Source organism: Seriola dumerili, unplaced genomic scaffold, assembly GCF_002260705.1.
Source record: "Seriola dumerili isolate Sdu_G_001 unplaced genomic scaffold, Sdu_1.0 BDQW01001787.1, whole genome shotgun sequence".
Classification (NCBI taxonomy): domain Eukaryota; kingdom Metazoa; phylum Chordata; class Actinopteri; order Carangiformes; family Carangidae; genus Seriola; species Seriola dumerili.
The window spans coordinates 214,766-239,856 of NW_019176042.1; the positions used below are offsets into that span (position 1 = coordinate 214,766).

The following is a 25,091-nucleotide window of genomic DNA, read 5'->3' on the forward strand; positions in this document are numbered from 1 at the left end:
GGCATAAAAAGTCAAAAAAAAGTCATAGTATAGTAAGGCATAAAAAGTTATAAAAACGTCATAGTATAGTAAGGCATAAAAAGTCATTGTATAGTAAGCCATAAAAAGTCATAAAAACGTCATAGTATAGTAAGGCATAAAAAGTAAAAAAAAAGTCATAGTATAGTAAGGCATAAAAAAGTAAAAAAAAAGTCACAGTATAGTAAGGCATAAAAAGTCATAGTATAGTAAGACATAAAAAGTCATAAAAAAGTCATAGTATAGTAAGGCATAAAAAGTCAAAAAAAAGTCATAGTATAGTAAGGCATAAAAAGTCAAAAAAAAGTCATAGTATAGTAAGGCATAAAAAGTCATAAAAATGTCATAGTGTAATAAGGCATAAAAATGTCTAAAAAAGTCATAGTATAGTAAGGCATAAAAAGTCATAAAACCTCATAGTATAATAAGGCATAAACGTCATATTATCGTATGAAGATGTGTGTGATGACGTCAGCACAACAAAAGAGACAAACGTTTTCCGCAGCAGCACTTTAATGGCTTCACACAGTTTTTTTCTGCAGTAACAACAGAACTTTTTTAGGCAGAGGAAGGCAGATCAACAACATTCATCTTATTTCAACAGAAACAGAAAGGTTTAATATTGAATATGTAAACATCAGCATTTTCTGCATTTCAGCATTTCTACTTTTAGCGGACATAGTGCAAAGCAGATGCAGAATTCTTCGGTTGTCAGGTTACACAACTAAGCAAACTGTTAAGTTTGTTTGTTTGTAGGCACAATTCTTCTTCCTTAGCAGTACAGATTCTTTCACAGACACAAGTCACCTGTCCAAAAGTAAACCTCTGAATCTCAGTTCCCCTAAGAGAAGAACCTATAGTTAAAGAAACAGCATCTTGACAGAGTAACACAACATCAGACTGATAAAGACTGTTCTACTGAGCTCCTCTGGTTGAAGGTTTCACCTGTAATCACACCTAAAGTCATGTTGGTGTGATTACAGGTGAGTTCTATTTCATGTCTTCACTTCAGCCACTGGAGGTCAGCAGAAACATTTACAGTTCATTAAACAGGAAGCAGTTCATTTGATTTTGTCAGTTTGTCAGTGGAAGCTTTAACGTGTCATCGTCATCACAGAGTTGTGAAGAGGAAGGTGTTTTACATTAAATGTGTCAGTGTTACATGAGTCACAGCTGGAGGACAAAACATGAACATCTGTGTCAGCAAACATCTGGTTCTCCGATTAAAAATCCAAAGCCACAAGGAGAGAGGTCAACTACAACTCCCAGGGTGCATTTCACTGAAAAATATCCAATCACAGAGCTTAAAATTCTGACTTCGTATCAAAGAACCAGATGTTTTAACACAGTTGTTCATCTCCTGTCCAGATGTTTGAAACAATGGGATTAAAAAAGGGTCAGAAAAAGTTTGAGTTTGTGAATTGAAGTAAAGAAATGAAAGAATATAAACTACTTGAAATGAGACTTCTTCACAGGTTTACAAAGGCTGATGTACAACCAGAGTTTTAGATTATTTACAGACATTGTGTCAGAAACTCATCTTCCTGACCCAAACTGTCACGTTTTCCATCGTCTGACAATGAACAGGACGTTGATTCCAGAAGTGTTTTACACACCTAAAATATCCATCATATAAACAGTCTGTCACCCACAACAAATTCTCGTACAATGAAAGTTGCTCAGTAAAAGGTTTAATAATCACTATTGTATTGAACATCTATGTTTGTAAAGCTGTTAACACACTGGACAGAATGTACTGTTGCAATCTCCATGTACAGTGATTCTCCCAGGCCGTTTTATTTCCCCCTAAAATCTGGGGGAACCTCCAGACTTTGTGCAAAGGTTGATTTTAAAGATTAAAGATGCGCTCTCTGGTTTTATTATAGTGCCACACGGGGATGACTCGAAGTTGAGTCTGCCAACCTCTACAGAGGTGTAGCTGGACATTTTAGTGGCTCTGTAACAAACCCATGAAGTAAATCTTTATCTGCAGAAGTTTAATTGCTTTAACATCGGCCTCAGAAACTCATGTGACCGAAGTGTGCGTGTGTCAGATGACAGTGTCGTCAGTGTCATCAGCATCTGTTGAGGTTTACTTTTGGACATTTCCATTTCTTCATCTGCTTCTTCTCCTCCACTTCACTGGCTCTGGCCCGGTCCCTGCAGCGCCCCCAGCAGGCCGTTGGCTGTGGTGAAGAGGTTGATGGGCGACGACCCGTCTGTGATGAGGGTGGACTTCAGCCCCAGAGCCTGGAGCATCTTGACCTGGAGGAGCAGAGACGGACTGTAAGTTTCTGAACTGAAGCTCTGTGAACGTCTTCAGTTACACTGAGTGTTTTGAAAGGTGTAGCTCTGCGGGCGGAAGAAGAACCGGCCAATCAGAAACAGGATGGACTAAACAAGTGGAGCTCGTGTTCTGACTATCTTCTGTTTTCTATCACAGCAAACTGAACATCTTTGAGACGTTCACAAGAACTGCTTTGTGACAGACGAGACTTCTGACAGTCCGTCACAACCAGTTAACAACTGTCACTAAAAGCAGTTTAAATTATGTGCGTTTAACTTTTCGTGTGAACATGTCGCACGTCTTGAACATGCTCCACCTCAGATCAGTTGAAGTTTAGAGGTGAGAGTACGAAAACTAAAGGCAGAGCTGTTTGTATTTTAAATAAAGTCTTTGTGTCTTCCTCAGCACCAGTAGCAGTAGTAGTAGTACTAGTAGTAGTACTAGTAGTAGTACTAGTAGTAGTAGTGCAGTACCTGCAGCTCCGGCCCGGCTCTGGCCATCTCCTTGAGCGTGTCGCTGCCCAGACTCTCCACCAGCTGACCGAACTTCTGACTCTCGATCTGAGCCAGACGCTCCTGCTTCTCCACCTCCAGTCGGTCCATCTCCTTCTTGTAGCCCAGCTCCTGCTCACGAGCCTTCGCCAGCCGCTGCAGCTCCGCCTCCTGCACGCAGGCACGCACACACACACACACACACACACACGCACGCACATACACACACACACACACACATATATAAGCATGTCATTTTCCCTTGCAGACATGAGGTCTGGACTCAGGACCAGGGTGTCAGGACGTACCGCCTCGATCCTCTGAGCCTCAGCCTTCAGTTTGGCCTCGTTGACCGCCGCCTCTCCCTGGATACGAGCCGCCTCCGCCCGAGACTGAGCCTCGGCCTTCGCAGCTCCTGTGCTCTCCACCGCAGCACTGACACACACACACACACACACACACACACAGGTTAACAGGCAGCAGGGGGACATAAACGCAGCTCATCTGGAAATGAACAAACTGTCACTTCCTGACTCTTCAAGGCCTCAGAGTAACTTCAGTCTGAAATCTATTTTCTTCTTTCCTTGGAGGTCGTGTCCTGGCTGTTTGTCAGAGAGCAGGATGCCTCTACAGTGCGTCTGTGAAGAAGTGTTAGTGACACAGTGTGAAGTTAAAGCCATGTGAGTCACCTGAGAGCCTCCAGCTCCAGCAGCTCCTTCCTGGCTCTCTCGGCCTCGGCCTGGTCGGTGATCCTCTGTCTCTCCAGCTTGCCCCGGGCCTCCTGCTCCAGACGCTCCGCCTCGTGTCTGCACGGAGGAAACCTCATGAAACTGGAAACATCCTTACAAAGATACAGTGAGACGTTTCTTATTCACTGCATTTTAACCGGCCTTTGACCTACACGACGTACTGAGAACAAGTTCCTTATTAAACCAGTTGGAATTATTGAAACTGTTGATCGACGTGTTTCTAACTCGCTTTGTTTCCTCAGTTTGTGTTTCTTCTTTTTATTCAGTAGGAATGAAAACACTGGAGAGCAGATCAAGATTTAGTTTTGTTCATTTACAGTATTTCTCTGTGGACTATTAATATAGAAGCTAGAGCTGATCTATAATCACACTACACATGGACACGGACCTTTACACTGGAGGAGCTTTAAGAGAAACTTCAGGAATCACTTTTATTAACGTTTATAAACGTAACATTATACTGTACGACCCATTTGATTCCACAGCTGGTGGCTAAACCTAGTGTGTGTGTGTGTGTGTGTGTGTGTGTGTGTGTGTGTGTGTGTGTGTGTGTGTGTGTGTGTGTGTGTGTGTGTGTCGGACCGTGCGGCGGCCTCCTGGGAGTTGGTGGTGATCTCGATGGCGAGCTGCACACTCTTCTGCAGGGCGTCTCGTGTCCTCTGGTCGACGGGCTCCACAGACTGGATGTCCACGCTGCTGATCACCAGGTTGTTCTGGTTGAAGCGAAGACTCGGACGCACCGCCATCTTCTCGTCGAAGCCAAACACCGCCGAGCAGATGATCCGGTTCGAGTTCTGCACAGAAAAAAAACAAGAAGAGATTCATGAACGAATCTGTTTCTTTCTAAATTTAAACGCTGACGAGGAAGACGAGGAAGACGAGGAAGACGAGGAAGACGAGGACAGTGAAATACAAACCTTGTGGAAATCATCGAACTGCACGGAGGCGACGGCTCCTCTGACCCGGGAGGCGATGGCTTTACAGGCGTCTCCCACGAAGTCCGGGACTGAGAAGAGAGAGGCTGCAACAGCAGAGTCCACTGGAGACTTCACATCGAAGTGCCTGAGGAGAGAGAGGCGCTCAGGTCAGAGGTCAGAGGTCAGAGGTCAGAGGTCAGAGGTCAGAGGTCGGGCTGTAAAGTAGCAGCAGGTGTAAAGGTGTGTGAAGTGTCTGTCCACAGGCTTCTTCTTCTGCTGTGATTCTCCTACATCTCACAAGGATGAACATCTGTGTCAGAAAACATCTGGTTCTTTGATAAAAGAAGCCTGTGGACAGATGTTTTACAGTGCAGATGTTTCACATTAAAAGCTTTTAACACTTCAGCGTCATTATCTCTTTTATTAGACTTTTATTGTGAAAACAGGAAGCGTTGACTCATCAGACTCTGCTGTTTAATGCAGCTGTATCCTGATTGGTTACCAGTTGTAGGACAGCTGCAGCTGCAGGCGGGCGTGGTCGGCCGTCTCTATGGTGATGATGTCGGTGAAGAAGTCGGGCCCCAGCAGGAGGCAGACGGCCTTGATGACGTTGGCTCTCTTCGGTTTGTCTCCGGACAGCGACAGCACGGTGAACTGCTCGTCAGGTCCCAGCATCACCATCTCTGGACCGAACACCACCCTGAGGACAGACCACACCCCCACCGCCACGTCAGCTGGTTTATTTAAACCTCCACACCCCCCCATCAAAGCCAGAAACCGGAGTCCCACCTGGCTTTCTTCTCCCGGTAGTCGTACACCTGGACTGCGGCGTTGTGGGGGACCCTGTAGGACACGACCCGGGTCTTGTCCCGGGGCCGGCTGTCTCCGGTCGCGGTGCGGTCCGAGCGGTTGGCCAGCGGGTCGAGAGGAGACGCCAGCAGCGCCTCCACGTTAGAAGGAAGCTCCTTCTGCCACAGCTCCTCGTCCTGAGTCAGCATGTAGGTGTGGCCAATCACCGCACGCACCTGAGAGGGAGGAGGAGTTAGGATCCTCTACAGAGCTCTGCGCCCACACACCTGCTGACAGGTGACCCTACCTTTCCAGTCTTGATGTCTCGGACGTAGATGCCCTCGTTCTCGTCCAGCGGGATGGCCTGGCGCCTCAGCATCACCTCCACGGTGGCGGGGGGGACGTACTCGATGGGGCCGCGCAGCATCCAGCGGTCTCCAGGGCGACGGAGGACCCCGCTCCTCCGAGAGCGCTTGGCCCTCTCCTGCATCTGCTCCTCCTCCTCTTCCTCCTCCTCCTCGCGCTGGCAGAGAGAGCGGGGGAGAGAGAGGAGGAGGACGGAGAGAAGGGTTAATGTGGCGATGCATTGGAGCGGAGGGGGAGGAGGGGGAGGAGGGGGAGGATGGGGAGAGGGGATCGGAGAGAGGCACTGACAGCAAAATAAAACCCAGAAAACAAAGGAGGAGGTGAACGTAAAGAGTGGAGGGTGTGGCAATGAGCGATCGTGGCGTCGGGAGAGGACGTGGGCGGCGGGGGGTGAGACATGCAGGAAAGAAGGGAGAGAAGAAGAAGAAGAAGAAGAAGAAGAAGAGAGTGGGGGTATAATGGGTTAGCCAGGTTAGGAAGGGAGGATGACACAGAGAAAGATCCACTTCCTGTTCTTGTGAGAAACACCTGTGGTCACCCTGTTACCATGGTGACGATGGTGAGTCAGGTTAAACTCTGGACCTCAGCTGAACGTCCATTATATATTTATAAGTTCATTTATTCTGTAAATGTGAATCTGAGTTTGTTTCAGTTCAAACTTTCTGTCTCAGATTCACTCACTGATTGATTGATTGATTGATTGATTGATTGATTGATTGATTGATTGATTGATTGATTGATTGATTGATTGTCGTTCTTCTTGTTTATAGAATTCACTCATTTACTTAAAAATATATTTTATCTAAATAGAAGTGTGTGTCACTGTGGGTTCTGTATTACGTCTCTGGCACATTTAAAATGTTCAAACTTCTGTCTTGATTTATTATTATTATTATTATTATTATTATCACTTTATTCATTTTCCTACTCTACATGTTTTTGCCTGTTTGATGTTGTATTGTTTAAATGGCCCCTCTGGGCTTCCTTCCTCTGCTGGACAGTTGATGACAGTCTTTTTTACAGTGTAATGAATATAAACTCCGGGGCCCCGGCTGAGGCCCCGAGGGGTCCGGGGCCCCTGGGTGAGAGTCTTTGTCTGATATTTCCTGTTTGAAAGCCACAAAGTTAAATTCTGCATTTCAACGCTCATCTGTCTTTGCTGTTCCTCTTCCTGTAACTAAGCAACTGCTCCTTCCTGTTTACACCGGCTCGCACATGCTCAGTGCAGGTGAATGGTCACATGCTTGTGTTTTCAGTCTCACTGCGTTTCCTCACGTTTGAATCCTTTTTACCTGCAACATTTTTATTTGTTAAAATTCGGGTTTCTTACAAATATTAAAAATGTAGACGTCTACCTGTATAATAAAGCTTCCAGCTCCAGAGAGCTGACCTCTGACCTCTTCTCAGCCGGATCCACTCCCCTCTGTACCTGTGATAACCTCCAGCTCTGACCACACCCCACCACGCCAATCAGTGACGCAGGGCGGAGTCGCAGACTTTGAACGGAGACGCCTCTGACTTCTCACCCGGCTCAGATGTGCTGCAGCTTTTCTTTTGTCCCGACACACCTGTGTGTAAAGGTGAGGTCTGCTGGGATCAACCGGTTTCACAAGAACCGGCGTCACAAACCACCAGAGCGCAAACAGAGAGCTCCTCCCTCGCTTCACTCCTCTCCAACACCTCCTCACAGAGAGAGTGAGTCACACTTTAAACACACTTCACCTTGGCAACCGTCACATGACCGAGGCTGATCCAGGGTCAGTTCAATGATGTGAGCGACAAACAAAGCAGCAGGACCACAGACTCTGGACCTGAGGCTCTTTCAGATTCCACAAAGAGTCCAAACACAAGAACCAGGACCTGATCTCAGCTTCATGGAGTCGGTCCGGATCATGACGAGAGCAGGTTCTCCAAGAGGCCGGAGCGACCTGAGGAACTGTGAGCAGCAGAACCGAGGAGAACAGGAGCGGGTTTAAAGGCAGATCCTGATCTGATTCACCGCTGGAGGTTAATTTATGAATGAATAAAAACTATTCATGGTTTCATTTTTAATGCTAATGCTAACACGTTTCTTACCGCTGCTTCACAATAAAAGCTCAACCTGCTGAGCCACAGACCAGAACCAGAACAGGACCGAGCGTTTGTTGTTTTAATCTTATTTAAATTGTTCCTTTTATTCGTGTTTTTATTTCTTTTCTCTTAGATTACTGGAATAGATTTTATAATTTGTCGATTTGAATTTGCTGAACTCTGTAACTGTAAATAAAGATTCTTTTATTTTGAAGGAGTCACAGTCAGTGCTCGATCAGAAACACTTCTTGCTTCTGACTGTTTTTAAAAGAGTTTGTTCGGCTGCACTAGAACCAGAAACACAAGCCGCTCCTACGCTGGATTTCTGACAGAGCAGCAGCTCAACCGATGTTTGCTGTAGTGTTAAGATACCTGCTGTTACCATGGTAACCCACAGGTGTTCAGATCGAATCGACCGGGTCTGATCTCTGCAGTTCTGATGTCTCTCCTCACCTGCTCGGTGTCGTTGAACGCCTCCACAGCTCTCAGCACCAGACCCTCCTCCTCCGACAGCACGTAAACGTCCTGGATGCCGTGTTCAAGGTGCTCCCCGGGCTGTAGGAAAAACGAGCGCTCACCCTAACAGAGACAAAGAGGAAATTCAGACAATAAAGTCGTTGTCAGGTAAAGAAGTAGAAACAGTAAATACTCTGAACACCGGATCAAACGACATGGAGGGTGGACGGTTCTCCTTACCTTCACCACCCTCTTCTGGCCCAGCTGCGGCTTCCCGTCCGGTCCGACCGGGTCCTGGACCACACAGTACTGCCTGCTGCTCAGAGTGGTCACATTCACCACCCCCACCACCTCCTCCGCCACAGAGGGGATGTGAGCCTCCCTGTCGGCCATGGTGACCAGCCACTCCTCCCCGGTGCGACGGTCCCGCCCGCCGGCATCTTTGAAGGGACGGAGAGCGCGAACGTGAAGCGCTTTCTGAAGAGACACAAACATTTACAATTATTAAATTATAATAATTATATCATTATATTATTGATTCACAGCTACAGATTGAATTTCCTATATTAGAAAAACCTGTGTCCAGGTTTCCTGTCAGTTTTTTCCATGTGAGTCACATGGTTGAGTTTGTTTTTATGAATCAAACTGTAGTAATTAGAGTAATCACTGTCGGAGCCTGATGGTGATTTCTCCACATCAGATTTATGAAATAAAGAACTCAGTGCCATATTTTCTGGTTTCTTAAAACTTGTATAAAGGCTTGTCGAGGTTTCTGAGAGCAGGATGTGATGTTTACATTTACAAACTAATGAGCTGTGTCTCCATTCAGGGGCCACATCCTTCGAAGGACGCGATCCATCACAGGCCGGGATGTAGACTGGTCTACCAAGGATTTCCTATTTAAAGCTCCTCCAGTGTAAAGGTCTGTGTCCATGTGTAGTGTGATTATAGATCAGCTCTAGCTTCTATATTAATACTGTGAAAGTATCAAAGCCTCAGTCCACAGAGAAATGCACACAGCCTGTATTCAGAAACTGAGCCTTAAAACCAGCCGTCAGGACTTCTGGAACTTTGTGATGTCACAACAAAGCAGTCACCAAGCCCCGCCCACCTGGACCCACCATCCAAACCTTGCAGGATTTGGTTTCTCTGAGTGTTTTTACCTGAAATCTGCTTTATTTTTATTGGATCACTCAGAAAACAGTCAGCCAATCAGAAGAGAGGCTCAGAGCCTCCTCTCTTCTGATTGGCTCACAGACCTGTTGTTACTAGAGCTGCAGAGAGAAGCCTGAGAGAGGAGATGTAAAACTACACTGAGATGGTTTTTATATCTTCTGATGGATCAACACTTCAAATAAAACATAGAAGAAGAAGAAAAGATGATCTGCAGTTTGACTTCTAGACATTTAAAGTGCGGTCACCTTGTCAGTCAGGATGAAAGCGTTCACGATGTCAATGACTTCTTCATGAGCTCCTGGGAGGTACGCTCCCACCTTACTGACCAGCCACTCCTCACCTGAAACAACACACACACACACACACACACACACACACACACACACACACACACACACACACATACAAACACTTCATTAAAGAAGAAGCAATAAATGACATGAACATGAATTAATCTGAAGTATTAAAGTATAAGCTATAAATAAGTGCTATATATTATTTAGTTAGTAATCTAACTGAATATCTGCTGCAGACGTATTTGCAGTTTATTTTTTCATAAACATCTTCACCTCTGAACTTCACAGGGAGGTCGTCAGATTGTGAAAGAGGTTTGGACCTCATGTTTTTAACTAACACTGACACTCGCAGCTTCCTGAGACGTCCTCCCTCATGAAACATGCAGAACATTTTGACTTGCAAATGTTTCATGAGGCAGAAAAGCCTGAAGGTGTGTGTGTGTGTGTGTGTGTGTGTGTGCGTGCGTGCGTGCGTGCGTGCGTGCGTGCGTGTCTCACCTGTGACCCGGCGGACTCCTCCTCTGTCCACTCCCTCCTTGCGAGCTCTCAGTCTGATGGCCTGGTTCTCTCGGATCACCGTGGCCTTGATGGTCTCCAGCACAGCCACCTCCTTCCTGGGGATGTAGGTCCCTGACACACAAACACACGGAAACACAAAACGTCTGAAAGGCGCCGACATGCCATCACCTCTGCAGAACACACCTGCAGCTCACTCTGTGCTGCTGGAGATGTGAAACAAGACGTTTGTCAGGTTCAAACTCCACCGACGACTCGACAGATCGAACTTCAGCCGTCAGGAGACTTTCGGACTCGGACTTGAGTCCAGGTGTGACAGGTGTATGGAGAGTAGTAAGCGTCTTATAAAATCGTACCTGGTCCTTCGAACAGCCACTCGTCTCCGGCCACCCTCTTGTCTCCTCCCTCCTCCTCGAAGTCCAGCAGCGCCTGCAGACGCAGAGCCGTGTCCGGGTACACGATCTGCAGCGGCGTCACGTCCTGCCACACAAACACTGTGCGTCAGATACAGGTGAGAAGGTCGGCTGCTCGTGACGCACCGAATGTCCTCACATTGAATATACTCTAAAGGTTTTAGTTTTGTATTTGGCTAGAGCTGCACACAAACATATTGCGGTTATTTTGGCAGATATTGTGATTTCAGTTGGAATAATCGTTTTTTCATTTTCACTGAAAAATATTTAAAATGATGATGATGTGATTTTTGTTGGTTCTTGTACCAAACAATCATGTTCCTTCATGTCCGGAGAATATGATCCGTATGTCGGGACGTCTCTGCAGCACCACAACACTGATGATGCTAACAATGCTAATGCTAACAATGCTAATGCTCAACAATGTGACACATTTTATCTTCATGAAAAAAATAACGGCTCCTGTGATTTGAATATTGCACTTTGCCATAATGAGCTTTCCATTATATTTTGAATAATTGTGCAGCTGTATTTTTTGCTTTAAATATTTTATCATAACATGACACACATATTGATTATGTATTGATTTTCTGCTTTTGTTGTTTTTGTTTTTTTTTATATTATTTAAATGTTTTGTGTTTTTAATCTCACAAAACAGGAAACAGCATGACATCACACTGACATCTGGGAACTTGTGATAAAAAAAAAAAATTAATTCAAAATATTCAACAGACTGAAAATTACTGCTGAAAGACACTAAAATACAAAACATGAGTTGATTTTATCTGCTAAATGGATTAAAACAACAATAATAACTTTAATGATGGTGTTTCCTGTTTTACAGTGAAACGTGTGCAGTTTATGTACATACACTTTATATTTAACACATCTTTAAACACATGCGTCATATGTGAATTGACCTTGTTAAATTAAAGGCGATGGTTTCTATTTTTCTGCACCTGTCATGTGTGTAAATGACAGTAGAAACATTAGAAACACCTGCAGTCCTGTACAACACCATCACTAACGAACTCCAACGTATCAACAGAAAGAAAAACATTAGGTGTTCCTAATAAAGTGGCCGAATGCAGCAGTTACAGTGGGTTTGACTGATGTGGTCATATAGGGTACACAGGGTTTCATACACACCTGCTGGACCTCCTCTCCGGGGTACAGGGGGAACGGATCCTGGGTCAGACGGATCTCCAGGTCGGCGTGGCGGAGCTTGGCCTGACCTGATTGGTCAAAGAGGACCTGACCGTTGTCGTCGCGGGACACGGGGTTGAGGACAACGCAGTAGTGACGGGGCGGCACCATGATCATACGAACAGGTGGGAAGAGCACTCTGGGAGAGAAACAGGAGAATTTGACATGACACACATATTGATTATGTATTGATTTTCTCCTTTTGTTGTTTTTTTAAAATAAGTCTTGTTTTTTTGGGGTGACGTTTTTCAAAATTGGATTTATTACATTTTATAAACTAAACAATGAATTCAACATATTCAACAAAATGAACAATCATGACAGAAAATCAAGTATTTTTCTATGACTTGAAAAGTTTTTATTACTGCTGAAAACACTAAAATAAAACAATAAAAAGCTGAGGCCACAGACACACCTGCTCGGGCCACTGATGTTCTGCATATATAGAAAACTAACAGGCTCACGATGCAGCTGATTCAGAGCAGAATCTACCTGTATGCAGATGATGCCATTCTTTACACTGCAGCAGCAGCTACAGAGGGACGTCAGCAGGATGTGACTGAGCTGATAAACTGTCCCTAAACCCTAAAAGAATAAATCAAATCACTGCTCTTTAATCAGTATTTTGTATTTGAAAAATTTCAAAGATTTTTGGAGGCTGTGACTCAGGAGGTGTGGAGTGGCTCGTCCACTAATCAGAAGGTCGGTGGTTCGATTCCTGGTCCCTCGGGTCTGCATTATGAGGAGAAGATACTGAACCCCAAATTGCCCCTTGATGCATCATCGGTGTGTGAATGTGTGAGTGTGACTTTTATTATAAAGCGCTTTGAGTGGTCGATAAGAACTAGAACAGCTCCACATAAGTGCAGGTCATTTACCATTTAGTGAATCCAACCCCTGCAACAAACTGACATTAAACTGAGCCGCTCTTCAGACGCACTTTTAACTTAATTCTCCTCAAAACATTAACTATTACAATAACTTTAGTATAAAACTGTAAAACAGTTTCATCCTGTGCAGGTTTCCTTCAGAATATGGAGAGCTCATTATTATAGATGAAAGTCTGGTCCTCAAAACTGATGGTTTTTACTTTTAGCAAATGAATCATGATCATTATGTGACCTGGAGCTGTAGTCAATGAAAAGCATTTAAACAGAGAGTATCTGTGCCTGGAAGAGAGAAAACCTACTTCACCTCATGAAGCATTTAAATCACATGATTCCTCTACAGTGACTGTATCTGGCCTAATCAATAACGAAATTAATCCTCAGTCACGTGATTTGCTTACAGTGATGCTTTCTGTGTGTGTGTGTGTGTGTGTGTGTGTGTGTGTGTGTGTGTGTGTGTGTGTGTGTGTGTGTGCGCCCACGTTAGTCGTTGTGACACAATGAGACAAAAGATCTGCTCAGCCGTTCTCTGTCAGTGAGGAATGAATGTTTCCTTTAGACAAACAGAAACAATCAGCAGCTTCTCAGCTCAGTCTGCACATTTTAATCATGTGGCTCAATCACGTGACTGAAGGTCTGAAGTCCTGCGAGCTCCACCTGGAGTCTGCATCACATCTGGAACATCGGAGTGACCAGTTATCTGAGCTACGACTGTCACCACTGTCATCTGTGGGATACATTTGGTTACTGAGATATGGCGTCTATTTGCATGTCGGTTGTACTACAGTCGCTGCGAGTTCGCTTCCATCCCGCTGTTTCTGTGGATATTAAACTGCCATCTTCAGACCTTGGCTGCTGCTAGAGTGAAACTGTTCCACTTTTTGCCAGTATATGTAAAAAGTTTTCAACACACAGTAAATATCTGTGTATGGATGTGAAGAGGAGAGTGTCAGTGCTCTGGGATTATTAGACCCATGTTGATGAGACACTCTCAGTCAGTCAGGAAATGAACTGGCAGCAGCACGTGATCACTTGAAAAGCCGCAGCAGAGACCTGAGGGGAAGTGGGATTAAGACTAAAAGCCTCAACTGTTTCCTCTTCAGGTTCCAACAACAACAACCTAAATGTCCGGAGTAAACGTGCAAAGACTTGGGCCGATACTTGATAATATCGAATACCGTGATATTTCCCACCATATTACGGAGGACCAGGGATGTCGCAGGGAAAGTAATAAAGCACTTCCTTGATTTCATATTCTAATAGGTGTTAAAAATAGGAATTGTAATTAGAGTTTATAAATGAACAATTAATCCATCAACACGTTTAACAATCCCAAAAAGCTCTCTGATTGGTTGGAGAGCTAACCAGTCATATCATATCCATAGACTGAATATAAAAAGGGTTTTTACCAGCGCTGAAGCCTCAATGAAGAAGCTAAGCGATTAGCCAACAGGAAAAGCAGCTGTAAATGGAAATTAAAGATTGAATCCAGGAATGTGTTCCCATTTTTCAAAATTTCTTTTAAAATAGTTTTTCAAATTCTATTATTTATTCATGAATTAATAAATGTTTTAATAAATGAGCGTTTTATGTTGTTTTTGTAAATCCAGTTTTTAAATCTGAAGTATCTATTGATGGATTAATCTTCATTTATAAATTCATTTTACCATTCCTTTTTTTTTTTTTTAATATGAAATTAAGGAAATGCTTCATTACTTTTCCTGTGACGTCTCTCCTCCGTACATAATGTATATTTTTCATATTGAATTTTTTTTTTTCTTTTTGTTTTCTTGTACCTTGACATGTTACAGAACATTGATCTGCTGTTTAGTGGCAGCATCACTTATACCTGAGACATAAAATCCAACAAGCCTAATTCCACACTGGACTTCAGATTTGGACTTGAAGAGCGACTCTCGACTCTCACTGACCTCTCGTTGTCCTGGCGGATGTAGGTGAGCGGTCCAATCTCCACCCGGGCGATGTTGGTGTTCTGGTCCAGTACATGGATGTAATGATGAGGTGGGATCCGGATGATGGACGCCTCCACCAGCCCCTCGAACTCGGGCCCATGGTTTCCTCCTTTCTTCGACATGGTCTGAACTAAACACTGCAGAGAGCAGAAGGTCTGTTGGTGGCACCAGGAAACCTCGTATGTGTGTGTTTCTACAGAAAACAGACAAGGAAGAAAATGTGAAGTAAATACTAACATCATCTCTGTGACACCTGTATGTACCTGGTAAGATTAAACACACAGTGAGGATGTTCAAAATATCAAACGTTCATATTCAAAATCATATATTGATATTTGAAGTATCAAATATTAATATAATATTGAATAATGTTGAATATCCAGTTTTTGAATTTTTGATATTGTGATTTTTCATAATATTGAAAAGATAAATAGTAAATAATTAATCATTTTTCCCAGTTTTGCAGTCTCCTCTGATTTTCTTATTTTCGATATTCAATAATATAGAATTTTCGATTTTAGAATTTTTTGATATCGCGATATTTCCCACCATATGCGATATTTTTCATAATATCGACTAAAAAGGACATTTTTTCTTTTGCGGTTTTGAGCCGGCTGCCGAGTCCGACCCTCATTTCACAGCTTTATTGTTTGTATTTTGGCATGTGACAAATAAAACTGCTGTTTAGTGGCAGCATCATTTACACCTGAAACATAAAATATAATTACATTATTATATATATTATATAACCCCCCATCCATTAATCTTGGATATCGCTGGAGCCGAGGATGAACCGAATTTACTAATTTTATTTCAGACAATATTTGACAACTTCCGCTTCTTTGGTTAAAAAAAGACTTTGTGGAAAATCATGTTCAGGAGTCACATCAGCTTCTTTAGAGAAAATGTCTCATGACACGAAACTCCAGAGTGAAGAAACGTCACTCAGAGTTCAGGGATTAAGGAGAAGGAGCTGCTGTTGACTGAACTCAGCTCTTTGTCAAGTCGACGTGTTTGTGAACGCTGGAAGAAAAGTGACTTTTCTAGACGAACTTGATGTGAAGTGAATGAACCTTTGACGAGACGAACACCAGCTACTGAAGCTCAGGTATGAACACAGACACACCTACGACACAAAGACACCACACTCAGGACAAAGTCTACTGAATGATGAACTGACCTCAGATAAGCTTCAGGTAAACTGTCAACGTTACTATGTGAATGTGTAAAAACAAAATGAAAACATGACTGATGAGTCATGTGACACGACCACCGCCAACTTCAGCAGGGGCGAATTAAAACAAGCGTCTTTCATGTCACAGGTTCAATCATTCATCGAGTGATGGAGAGAAATATTCCAGAGAAACATGTCGGTGGGGGCACATCCTCCAAAACAAACATAAAGCTGAATCATGCTATTAAACATTATGTAGAACAGCTGCATTGAACTGAACTAGTCTACGTTTTGTGGACCTAATAAACTGGACACTGAGTGTATATCCACCTGAAGCACCTGAACACACCACACTCAAGTCAGATCATGAGTTAATCCTATTAGTTTTTATTGTGTCGCCTCGTTGTTACACATTGAGTTCACCTCGCCTTCATCAGAACCTCATGAACGCTCCATTAAACAACGGCCTGCAGTGGATTATGAAACACTGAGAGCAACAAAGGAGACAGTGTCCTGCAAAATTTAAAATGACTAAAACATAAAAAAAAAAATATGCAGGATTTATTGTGTTCTTTTGGAGAAACCTGCAAAACTTAGTTCATTCAAATAACAGCAAACACTAAGTGTGGAGCTGACTCAGTTAAAACAAAGGGTTTAAATAAACAAAGTAACACAATGAGGGAACAAGAAAAGAAGGAAGTAATGAAGATTATTATAAATAAATAGGCTCAGAGCCTCCTCTCTTCTGATTGGCTCACTAGAGCTCCAGAGAGAAGCCTGACAGAGGAGATGTAAAACTACACTGAGATGGTTTTTATATCTTCAACACTTCAAGTGAAACACAGGCGAAGAAGAAAATATGGAGCTTTAATTAAAAGCACTTATGGGGTTAAACTTCTGAGACTTTGAGATTGTCAGCTATGTTGCAGGTTTGGGTTTTAAGTTACAGATCAGGCAACATTTAACAAGTGATGTGAGTCATGTTTGAAATATGAGGCCATTAGAAAGAGGCCATCCAATAAAAACACACAATGCAGAAGTGGAACATGTGGCACATTAACCAAATTGGAAATACCCCACTACTGTTTTCAGGTAAAGCTATAAAAAGATTTAACCATCAGCAGCATGAATCTGGTTTTTCAACAACATGAATCTGTTCCAACAGCTCTGCATTATCCAGGTCGGGCCCATACAGTAGGCCTGGCAGCTGGAATAACATGCGAGGTAACTCGAGGAGCCAACTTCCTGGAGACAACCTGGACAACTTGTTCACTTAGTAAAGAAAACAACACCAAACTCCCATTACAAATCCTCTAAATTTCTGTCATTTTCTTGTTATGCACAGTACACACTTGGTAGAACATCAGTCATGGTATTTTTGTAATTAATAGGAAACTGTGTTGACTACGGCGTCCATTAATAAACACCTAGTATTCCTGGTTTCAGGTTATTCTGAACCACACCTTCATAAATCTCTTCACTCCACAGACTGACGCTAGCTTGATATTGCTGTAAGAGCGCTGGATATCAGACGACAAGCAGTTGTAAAAGTTGAGATACTGTTAAATAAAGTGCTACTCGGTGTATCAGATTTATGCCGATCTGAAGTTTGAGTGTCAATAATCTGAAAAACATCTTTAGTTGTGTTTCATCAGGCGTGAATCTTTGCCAATAAGGGAGCAAGTTTAAAAACGGAAGATTTCAGCGTGGAGTTCTGCAGCGTCAGGTCCAAGGCTCTTACCTCGTCCCTGTGAGACGCAGCAGCGGCGGGAGACAGGCAGGCAGCTCGGGTCTGATCCTGGATGACGTTCAGACCGTGGTTAAACTGCTGCTTCCAGGGAAAACATGAAAACAGCTGCACAGTAATTTAGTGGGCGTAGACGCTGTTGTGATCCCGGAAAGAAGTGGCCGGCGGTCACGTGGTTTACCGACTTGACTGGTGCAGAGCTGCGTCACAGGTACATGGTATGTACCTGATGTATAGGTCTGTAAACACCAACACAATCAGTGATAACAGATGTGATCCTCAGTACTTACGTTAAACATGTTGTACTGACGTGGGTGAAATACCTTTTGAAGGCGGCGGCGCTCTGAAGTGTCGATGAGGTGAAATGGCGACTCCTGCTGGTCCATGGTGGTAGTGCAGCTGTGCGGACAGATGCATGACTTTCTGTATGTTCTGTACCACTGTATGTATGGGATAGGTACAGTTTATTTTCAGAATAAGATTTTTTTTATTACAAGTAATTTTACAAACTTATGTTATACAATATATTATTAAAGATTGAACAAGTGGCTCCCAATTTCTTCCCCATATAAAATCAATATCTTTAGCAGTTCCACCTCTGAGCTTCTCCCATGGTTTCATTTTAATTACTGTTAGAGCTAAAACTGAATCCAGGTCAGTGACTCAGGGTTTTTGTTTTTTTTCTTTTTCTCCAATGAATCATGACAACCCCTCAGATTTATCTGGTGACCCTTTGGAGGGGCTCGACCCTCAGGTTGGGAACCAGTGGACTGAACTATATTAGTGTACATGATGTAGTTAAAGCAGCTCCACCTGGAGCAGCAACAACAGTAAAATGCTGCTGAAGCATCGATGACTCAGGATTAATGATCTGAGATCAGTCACAGGGGACAGTTTACTACACAATGAAGTACTTTTACTGTGATAATGTAACTACAGGAAGTACTTTTACTGTGATAATGTAACTACAGGAAATATTTCTACTTTGACACTCTAACTACAAGAAGTACTTTTAAGTTAAGCAAAAGACTTAAGTAATTTACAGCAGTGAAAGATTTTACAGCGGTAAAATTCTACTGTTTCCATGGAGACCGTTGATTTGCTGCCAATAGTTTCTTTTCAGTAAAGAGTTGTAGCAAAAACACACGACCAGAGGAACATTATAGATATTTAATGGTTAAACAAACAATACAGCCGAGAGGACAGAGCACCAAAACAACAGGAGATATCAAAATAACACACACACACACACACACACACACACACACACACACACACACACACACACACACACACATCATCATCCACTTCCAACATGTTGCAGTCTGACTGATTATATTTTCATTAATATTTTCATGGCTTTTTGACTTTTTCTGGTTTTTCGATGCTGATGAAGAGACAAAGGAAGAAAATTTAAACATTTTATATGTTTTGGTTTGAAAACATCACATTTATGGAATGTGGATTTGCAGACTGTAGTTAACCCCGAAGCTGCTACCAGTCCTTGACCGCCAGCCACTGTGTATGAAATATTTAAAATGCCTACTTAAAAAGAAACCAAAGAAACCCCATGATACAATATAGCACTTGAATTGTTTTCCTTCTATTTATCTAATCAATACTTCTGTCTGTTTATCTGCCCACTGTTGACACTGTCAGATTACATTTGTTTGACTTTGGAGTTCCTCAGGGGTCCATCCTGGGTCCTCCGAGGTTCCTGTAGCTCATTATAATGTAGCCTACATTTCTGGTCTTAAGGAGACCAACAGCTGGATGTTTGATATAAAACACTTTGTTACCCTGGCGTTTTATAAATTAGATTTGATTTATTTATTTTATTACACATTGTTATATACATTTCCTGTAAGGTCTGGTCCCAGGCTGTTCGGCATGATGAAAGTGCCTCCCAAAAACAAACACCTCTCTTTACCTCCATATGAAAACTAACAGCAATACTAGGATTCAGTACTGGGAGAGTTGTCTCTGCCCTCTGCTGGGCAGCAATGAAATATTACAATATATTAGATTTTCGTTCTTCTGATTTTATTTTTTTATGCAGCACAGAAAAGTAATTTAAAAATACTTTTCTTTTAGCAACTGTTTTTCGTTTAATAATATAATAATATAAATAATGTAAAGAAATATATTTGTGTATTGTTTGATTTCTTTTTAATACAGCTTTTTAAATCTTCCATACTGTGACCAGGACGACGCGTTCAGGTCCAGGGGGGGATTTTCCTGAGACTCAGAGATAAAGAAAATCCATCAGAGAGCATCTCATTCACACAGAAGTCACATGATCACAGACACAGAAACCAGACACACCGGGGTTAACGATCTTTTTCACGAATGAAACATGATCAAATCGAGCTGTGGCATGCTAAATATGGAGACTTTGTCCATATGCTGCAGGCTGGACACCAGGGCAACAGTTCATCAACATCTTACAGTAACGAGGAGGGCAGGAGCTAAGGAGTCTGTTTTCTTTAAAGGAAACGTTTGTGAAAATATCTGAGGAGAATCTGTACAAAGACCTTTGGTTGAATACCTGCTCCTGTATATACTTCTAGTGTACATTATACACATTTAGATAACTCTAATTTAAATACTAATTTGGCTAAAATGAATATCAAAAAATAGTATGTATATTACTGACATGTCACATGCCGTCTTCCACTGTACATACGATGTGAAACGAGCTGAACGTGCTTCTCTTCCCTTTGTAGAAACAGTTCCAACGAGCATCAGTTTTACAGCTTCCTGTAGCTTCATGAACACACACACACAAATCTGTAGAAAAGGTCTGACGCACAAACCGGCACCGAGCCGAGTGGAAGACTAACTACATATGGTTAATATCACTTGGTATAAAATAGACTTTTTTCTTTTTAAATATTACAAATGTAAAATTTGAAATGGCCAGACATGTTGAATAGAGAGCTGAAGTGAGACCCGACCGTCCCGGTTCTGTTGAAAAACAACATAGAGGATTAAAAGTTCTGCCTTTGAACAAAAACTTACAATATGATCAAATAAAATTTTAACCAACAGGGTTTTCTATCATTGAACAGATCTGCTCACAGTGCTGTTCTGTGCCTGTCCGGCCTAGTTTTCACTAGATCTGACGTTTCCGCGCAGCAATTAAACACAACACCGGTCAACAGCACCATAAACAACAGTCGCCCTTTTCCCACCAAAATTAGCAGGTATAAGCTGATTATTTAAACCTCCTGATAAAAATTGTTTGACTCTTTTTCCATTGACAACAAAAGGGTCTGAGTGTGTTCTTTGACCAGCGGGAAAAGGGCTTAATAAACACACAGATGCAGCTTTGAATTAATGATCTCAGTCCAGTGTTCCCTCTGTTTTAACTCTGTGTTTGGTCTCCACCAGCTCCTGAGGGAAAATGACAGGGAACCAAAACCAGGAGCTAAAAGGAGCTAAGAGGCTCCGTGGAGCTGCAGGAAACTGAAACTCCTTCAGGAAACACAGTCATGTGATCCATTGTTCATAATTAATATTGATGATAGTTGCTTTAAAACCCGAGGGTTTTAACTTCTACTATTACATCCTCATTTATCTTAGAGTATCCGACTGAAACAGGAAGTGACGTCAGGTCTTCAGCTCTCTAAAATGTCAGAATCATAAAACTTCATGTTACAATATTAGTGTTTAACAATAATCATAATAATAATAATGATGATCTGCTCAGGAGCGTCTCCTCACAGTGGGCTGAGGATATTCTGCTGGTCCAGCTTCTGTCTCTGTGTTTGCTTCACGTCTGAGACACGACACAAGGGTTGAGGAGGTCTGACGTCCACACAGGAACAGATTCAGTCTGGTGGAGGAAGCACAGTGGAGACGAAGAGCTGGTGTTCACACTGACAAACAAGTATCTGACTCCTCCTCCTCCTCCTCCGTCGTGACCGCGGAGTTCAGTATCGGGGGGTAAAACACCGGAGGTGATATCCCTCCATCATCCCTCCATCCTCCCCTTTCTCTCCTCCTGTGTTTCACTTCCTGAGGTTGAAGCAGAATGTTTTGTTGTGGAGGCGTCGCTCTTCAGTCCAACATGGCGTCCAGCTGGTCGGCCAGGTCGTCGAACATGTTGCCGATGTCGTCCAGGATGGTCCCGGCAGACTTCACCGTGCTCACGCCGCTGGTGTGGAAAGAGATGAAGGCACATTACTCAGCTTCTCAGGATATTTCTTATTTACATTTTTTGAATGATCATTTCAAAATGTTTTAAAGACATTATCATTACTAATGATATGACTAATATTTTTACTTTAAATCTACAATCGCAGGATGATTAAAGTCTATAAATACTATAATGTCCACACTGAGCATCAGCTGTGACGAAGGGTCACGAGTTCATATTGCTTTATTTGAAGGATTAACGTTTGGAGCAGCAGGAAAAGTAATGAAGCACTTCCTTAATTTCATACTTTAAAAACAGGAATTGTAAGAAGAATTTATAAATGAACAATTAATCCATCAATAAATACTTCAGATTTTAAATCAACTGTTTATACATACATTTATTTATTCAAGAACATTCCTGGATTCCTTCTTCAAACAACCACCTGATGGTCTTACCCATCTGAGTCGTCCTCCAGTTTCCTCTCCACCGCCTTCAGAGCTGCTTCCAGAGACGTGCTGGTCTGATCCAGTCTCTGCTGAACCACCTCAGTCCCACAGGAAGCCTCAGGGACGAGACCTGGACCCACCACACACACCTGAGGCCTCGCTGCTGCCAGAGAGGGACTCTGAGGGGCCGAGGTCAGAGCCGGAGCCGGAGCCGGAGCCGGAGCCGGAGCCGGAGCCGGAGCCGGAGCCGGAGCCGGAGGTGGAGGCGGAGCCGGAGCTGAGGGCCCGTGGGACGGGGAGGATGGAGACGTGAAGGCCACGCTTTGAACCACGCTGACGGTCACAGCTGGAGAGGAGGGTCCAGCTGCTGATGAGACAGAGACGACAGGTAAAACACCACAAGACGAGACCAGCAAGTGCAAAGTCAAAGTCCACATCAAATTCAAATAGTTCAAAATCAAGAGTCCACACGTTTCCATGGTTACCTTCAGATACAGGAAGTCATCAGAGAAAATACCAATGAAAAACCACGAAGGGTTTGAACCTCTCCTGTCACTGAGGAGACACTTCCTGATTCATGCTGACATCGTGATGATGTCACAGTGTGTACCTGTGAGGTGTGTGGACCTTACCTTGTGCAGCCAGCAGACTGTGGCGGACTGGTTTGGGGGCGACAGTGGGAGGTTTCGGGGAGAGCGGGGGTTTGATGGGGGACCCTGTAGCTGGACTGGAGGGCCGCTCCAGACCGGCCTCACTGATCCTCAGACTGACCTCCTCCTGGCTCTGGGACGGAGGTCTGCTGCCGCCGGACTCTGAGCCGGACGCCCCCGCTCCCTCTCTGCTGGGGGAGCCTCCTCCCGCCTCCTTGTCTTTGGGTTTGTGTCGGCGCTTCACCGTGTCCGACTCCTTCAGGTTGAACTCGGGAACCTCCAGGTTCTTGGCTGCTGCTTTCTCTGGAGGCTCCAGCACGGCCTCGGCCCTGGGGGGCCCCGGAGCTTTGGGCCTCTGTTTGATGGTCAGGTTTCCCTCCTCTGCGAAGGGGATGCACTCACTGGAGCTGTTGTGGGGGGACGAGGATCCCTCCAGTCCCCGACCTTTAGATTCCTCCTCCTCTGAGTCAGACTTCACCCCCCGGTCCGGCTCGGAGCTGGTGTGGGTGGGAATACACTCGCTCTGCACCCTCCTCCTCACCCCCGCTGCCTCCCTGGGTTCCTGCTCTGCAGAGGTGAGGGAGGGGGGAGGCGGCTCCTGGTGGATGAGGTCTGGTTTTGGTCCTAGGGAGCTCCTCCCGTCTGCGTTTCCCTCCAGAGAGGCGGTGATGCTCCTGACGCTGCCGGGACTGTTGGTGAGCACCCGGCCGCCAGGCGACGTGGTGCTGCTGTCGCTCAGCTCCCCGCTGGCGGTGCTGCTCACTGAACTCAGTCTCTTTGGCGGGGGAGGAGGGGGACCCTTTTTCCGGGCGCGCACAGCAAATGACTGACTGCGCCCCACGTTGCCGTTCTTCTCTGGACTGGACTGGAGTCGGGCCAGCTGGCTGCGGCCCGGCTTGCGGGTTAAGGTGGCGTAGGACGACAGGTTCCCGGACGCGGGTTCGTCGTCGTCCTCGTCGGGTTCTCCGTCCGACAGGGCGTAGCGGGTCATGCTCTGGGTGCGCTTCTTGGGCGGCGTCAGGGTCAGGGTGTGGTCCGCAGACCTGGGGGAGGAGCTCAGGTCTGTGGAGCCACAGTGAGAATGCAGGTAGCTGAAACCCTTCAGCGCCGGGGAGCCGTGGGGGGAGGGGCCACCGGACCCAGACAGTTTGGGCTTGGTCGGGATGGCCGGGTACTTGAACACCGTGGCCGTGCCCAGAGGAACCTGCTTGGGCGGCGGCTGCTGCTGCAGAGGCCTCTGGTCCCAGCCCTCGGGGAGGTTCCTCTCCTTGGCGGGGCTGCCGTCCAGACTCTCCTGGGACCAGCTGTGTGGCGTGACGGAGGCTGTCGGAGGCTCCTGGGAGCGGCCGGAGCCTCGGGACCGGGTGTCGATGCTCTCCTGGCTCTGGGACATGCCCACGGCGTTCTTGATGGCCAGACCGTCCTCGCAGCCTCCGTAGTGGCTGGACATGGCCGTCTGCAGCTCGGCGCTCAGCTCGCTGTCCTGGAAGGTCAGCATCTTCGGGGTGTGAGGAGAAGAGCTCTCACCGGCGGGGTCGGGCGGCTCGATGGTGACCAGGTGCAGGGCTCCGGGGCCTTTGCGTCGCAGCGTGCCTTGGTCCGATTCGGCCTGGAGGATCGCTCTCTGGATGTCGCACAGCTTCTTCACCGCCAACATCAGCTTCTTCTGGTGGCCTGGGGGGAAGATTCAACCATCACACCACAGTAAGAATCAGTCACACCGGGTCAGAACGTGAACATGTGACGTGTCCTCACCGAGCTTGGTGATGCCGATCTCCTGCAGATCCTCCCACGTCAGGTCTTTGACGATGCTGATGGAGTCGTAGCCGTTCTCCGACAGTTTCTTGTGGTACTGCGGGAGGCCGATGGCGCTGAGCCACTCGACCAGGTCAGACTGAGAGAGAGAGAGAACACGTCAGTCAGATCAGCTGCTGTCACAGTAAACCAGTGTGTTCATGCAGCAGCTGGGAGTCTTACTGGGATGTACTCAGGCAGCCACTCAGGGATGTTCAGGTTGTTGATCTCAATGGAAATCTTCTTGCGGTGGCCTGGTTTGGTCACTCCGATGGCAGTCAGGTCCTGCAGCAGTCAGTCAGTCAGTCAGTCAGTCAGTTACCACCACACATTTATCATCTACACGCAACTACAGTGAACTGCACACTTACAACCTCACACCTCCGCTGTGCTGCCGACAGATATATAGATATATTTAATTTATATGTGCTACGCTTATTGTATATATATGTTACTATGTAATTCTATGTGTTTATATATGTTGTGCTTATTCATTTTAAACATGTCTATCTTCACATTCTGGTAA

General features: G+C 44.8%; 2 protein-coding genes across 2 annotated transcripts in view; both read right to left on the reverse strand.

The window, feature by feature from the left end:
- Positions 1-520: 520 nt before the first annotated feature.
- Positions 521-17,778, reverse strand: mvp (major vault protein). Its single transcript, XM_022768641.1, has 17 exons — positions 17,526-17,778; positions 14,569-14,803; positions 11,694-11,889; positions 10,488-10,611; positions 10,114-10,245; positions 9,565-9,659; positions 8,384-8,620; positions 8,141-8,266; positions 5,559-5,774; positions 5,252-5,487; positions 4,965-5,162; positions 4,463-4,607; positions 4,128-4,339; positions 3,486-3,602; positions 3,105-3,231; positions 2,779-2,967; positions 521-2,283 (listed from the first exon to the last, which is right to left on the reverse strand). The coding sequence occupies exons 2-17, from the start codon at positions 14,730-14,732 to the stop codon at positions 2,158-2,160; spliced, it is 2,640 nt and encodes an 879-aa protein (XP_022624362.1). The 5' UTR covers positions 14,733-14,803; positions 17,526-17,778; the 3' UTR covers positions 521-2,157.
- Positions 17,779-19,640: 1,862 nt separating this feature from the next.
- The window catches only part of LOC111238917 (caskin-2-like), a 56,554-nt gene continuing 51,103 nt past the window's right edge, over positions 19,641-25,091 (reverse strand). Inside the window, exons 17-21 of the mRNA XM_022768640.1 lie at positions 24,749-24,850; positions 24,527-24,665; positions 22,754-24,445; positions 22,131-22,488; positions 19,641-21,690 (exon numbers count right to left, since the gene is read on the reverse strand). Of these exons, the coding sequence (XP_022624361.1) occupies positions 21,594-21,690; positions 22,131-22,488; positions 22,754-24,445; positions 24,527-24,665; positions 24,749-24,850 (2,388 nt within the window). The 3' untranslated portion in view covers positions 19,641-21,593. The remainder of the gene's footprint in view (positions 21,691-22,130; positions 22,489-22,753; positions 24,446-24,526; positions 24,666-24,748; positions 24,851-25,091) is intronic.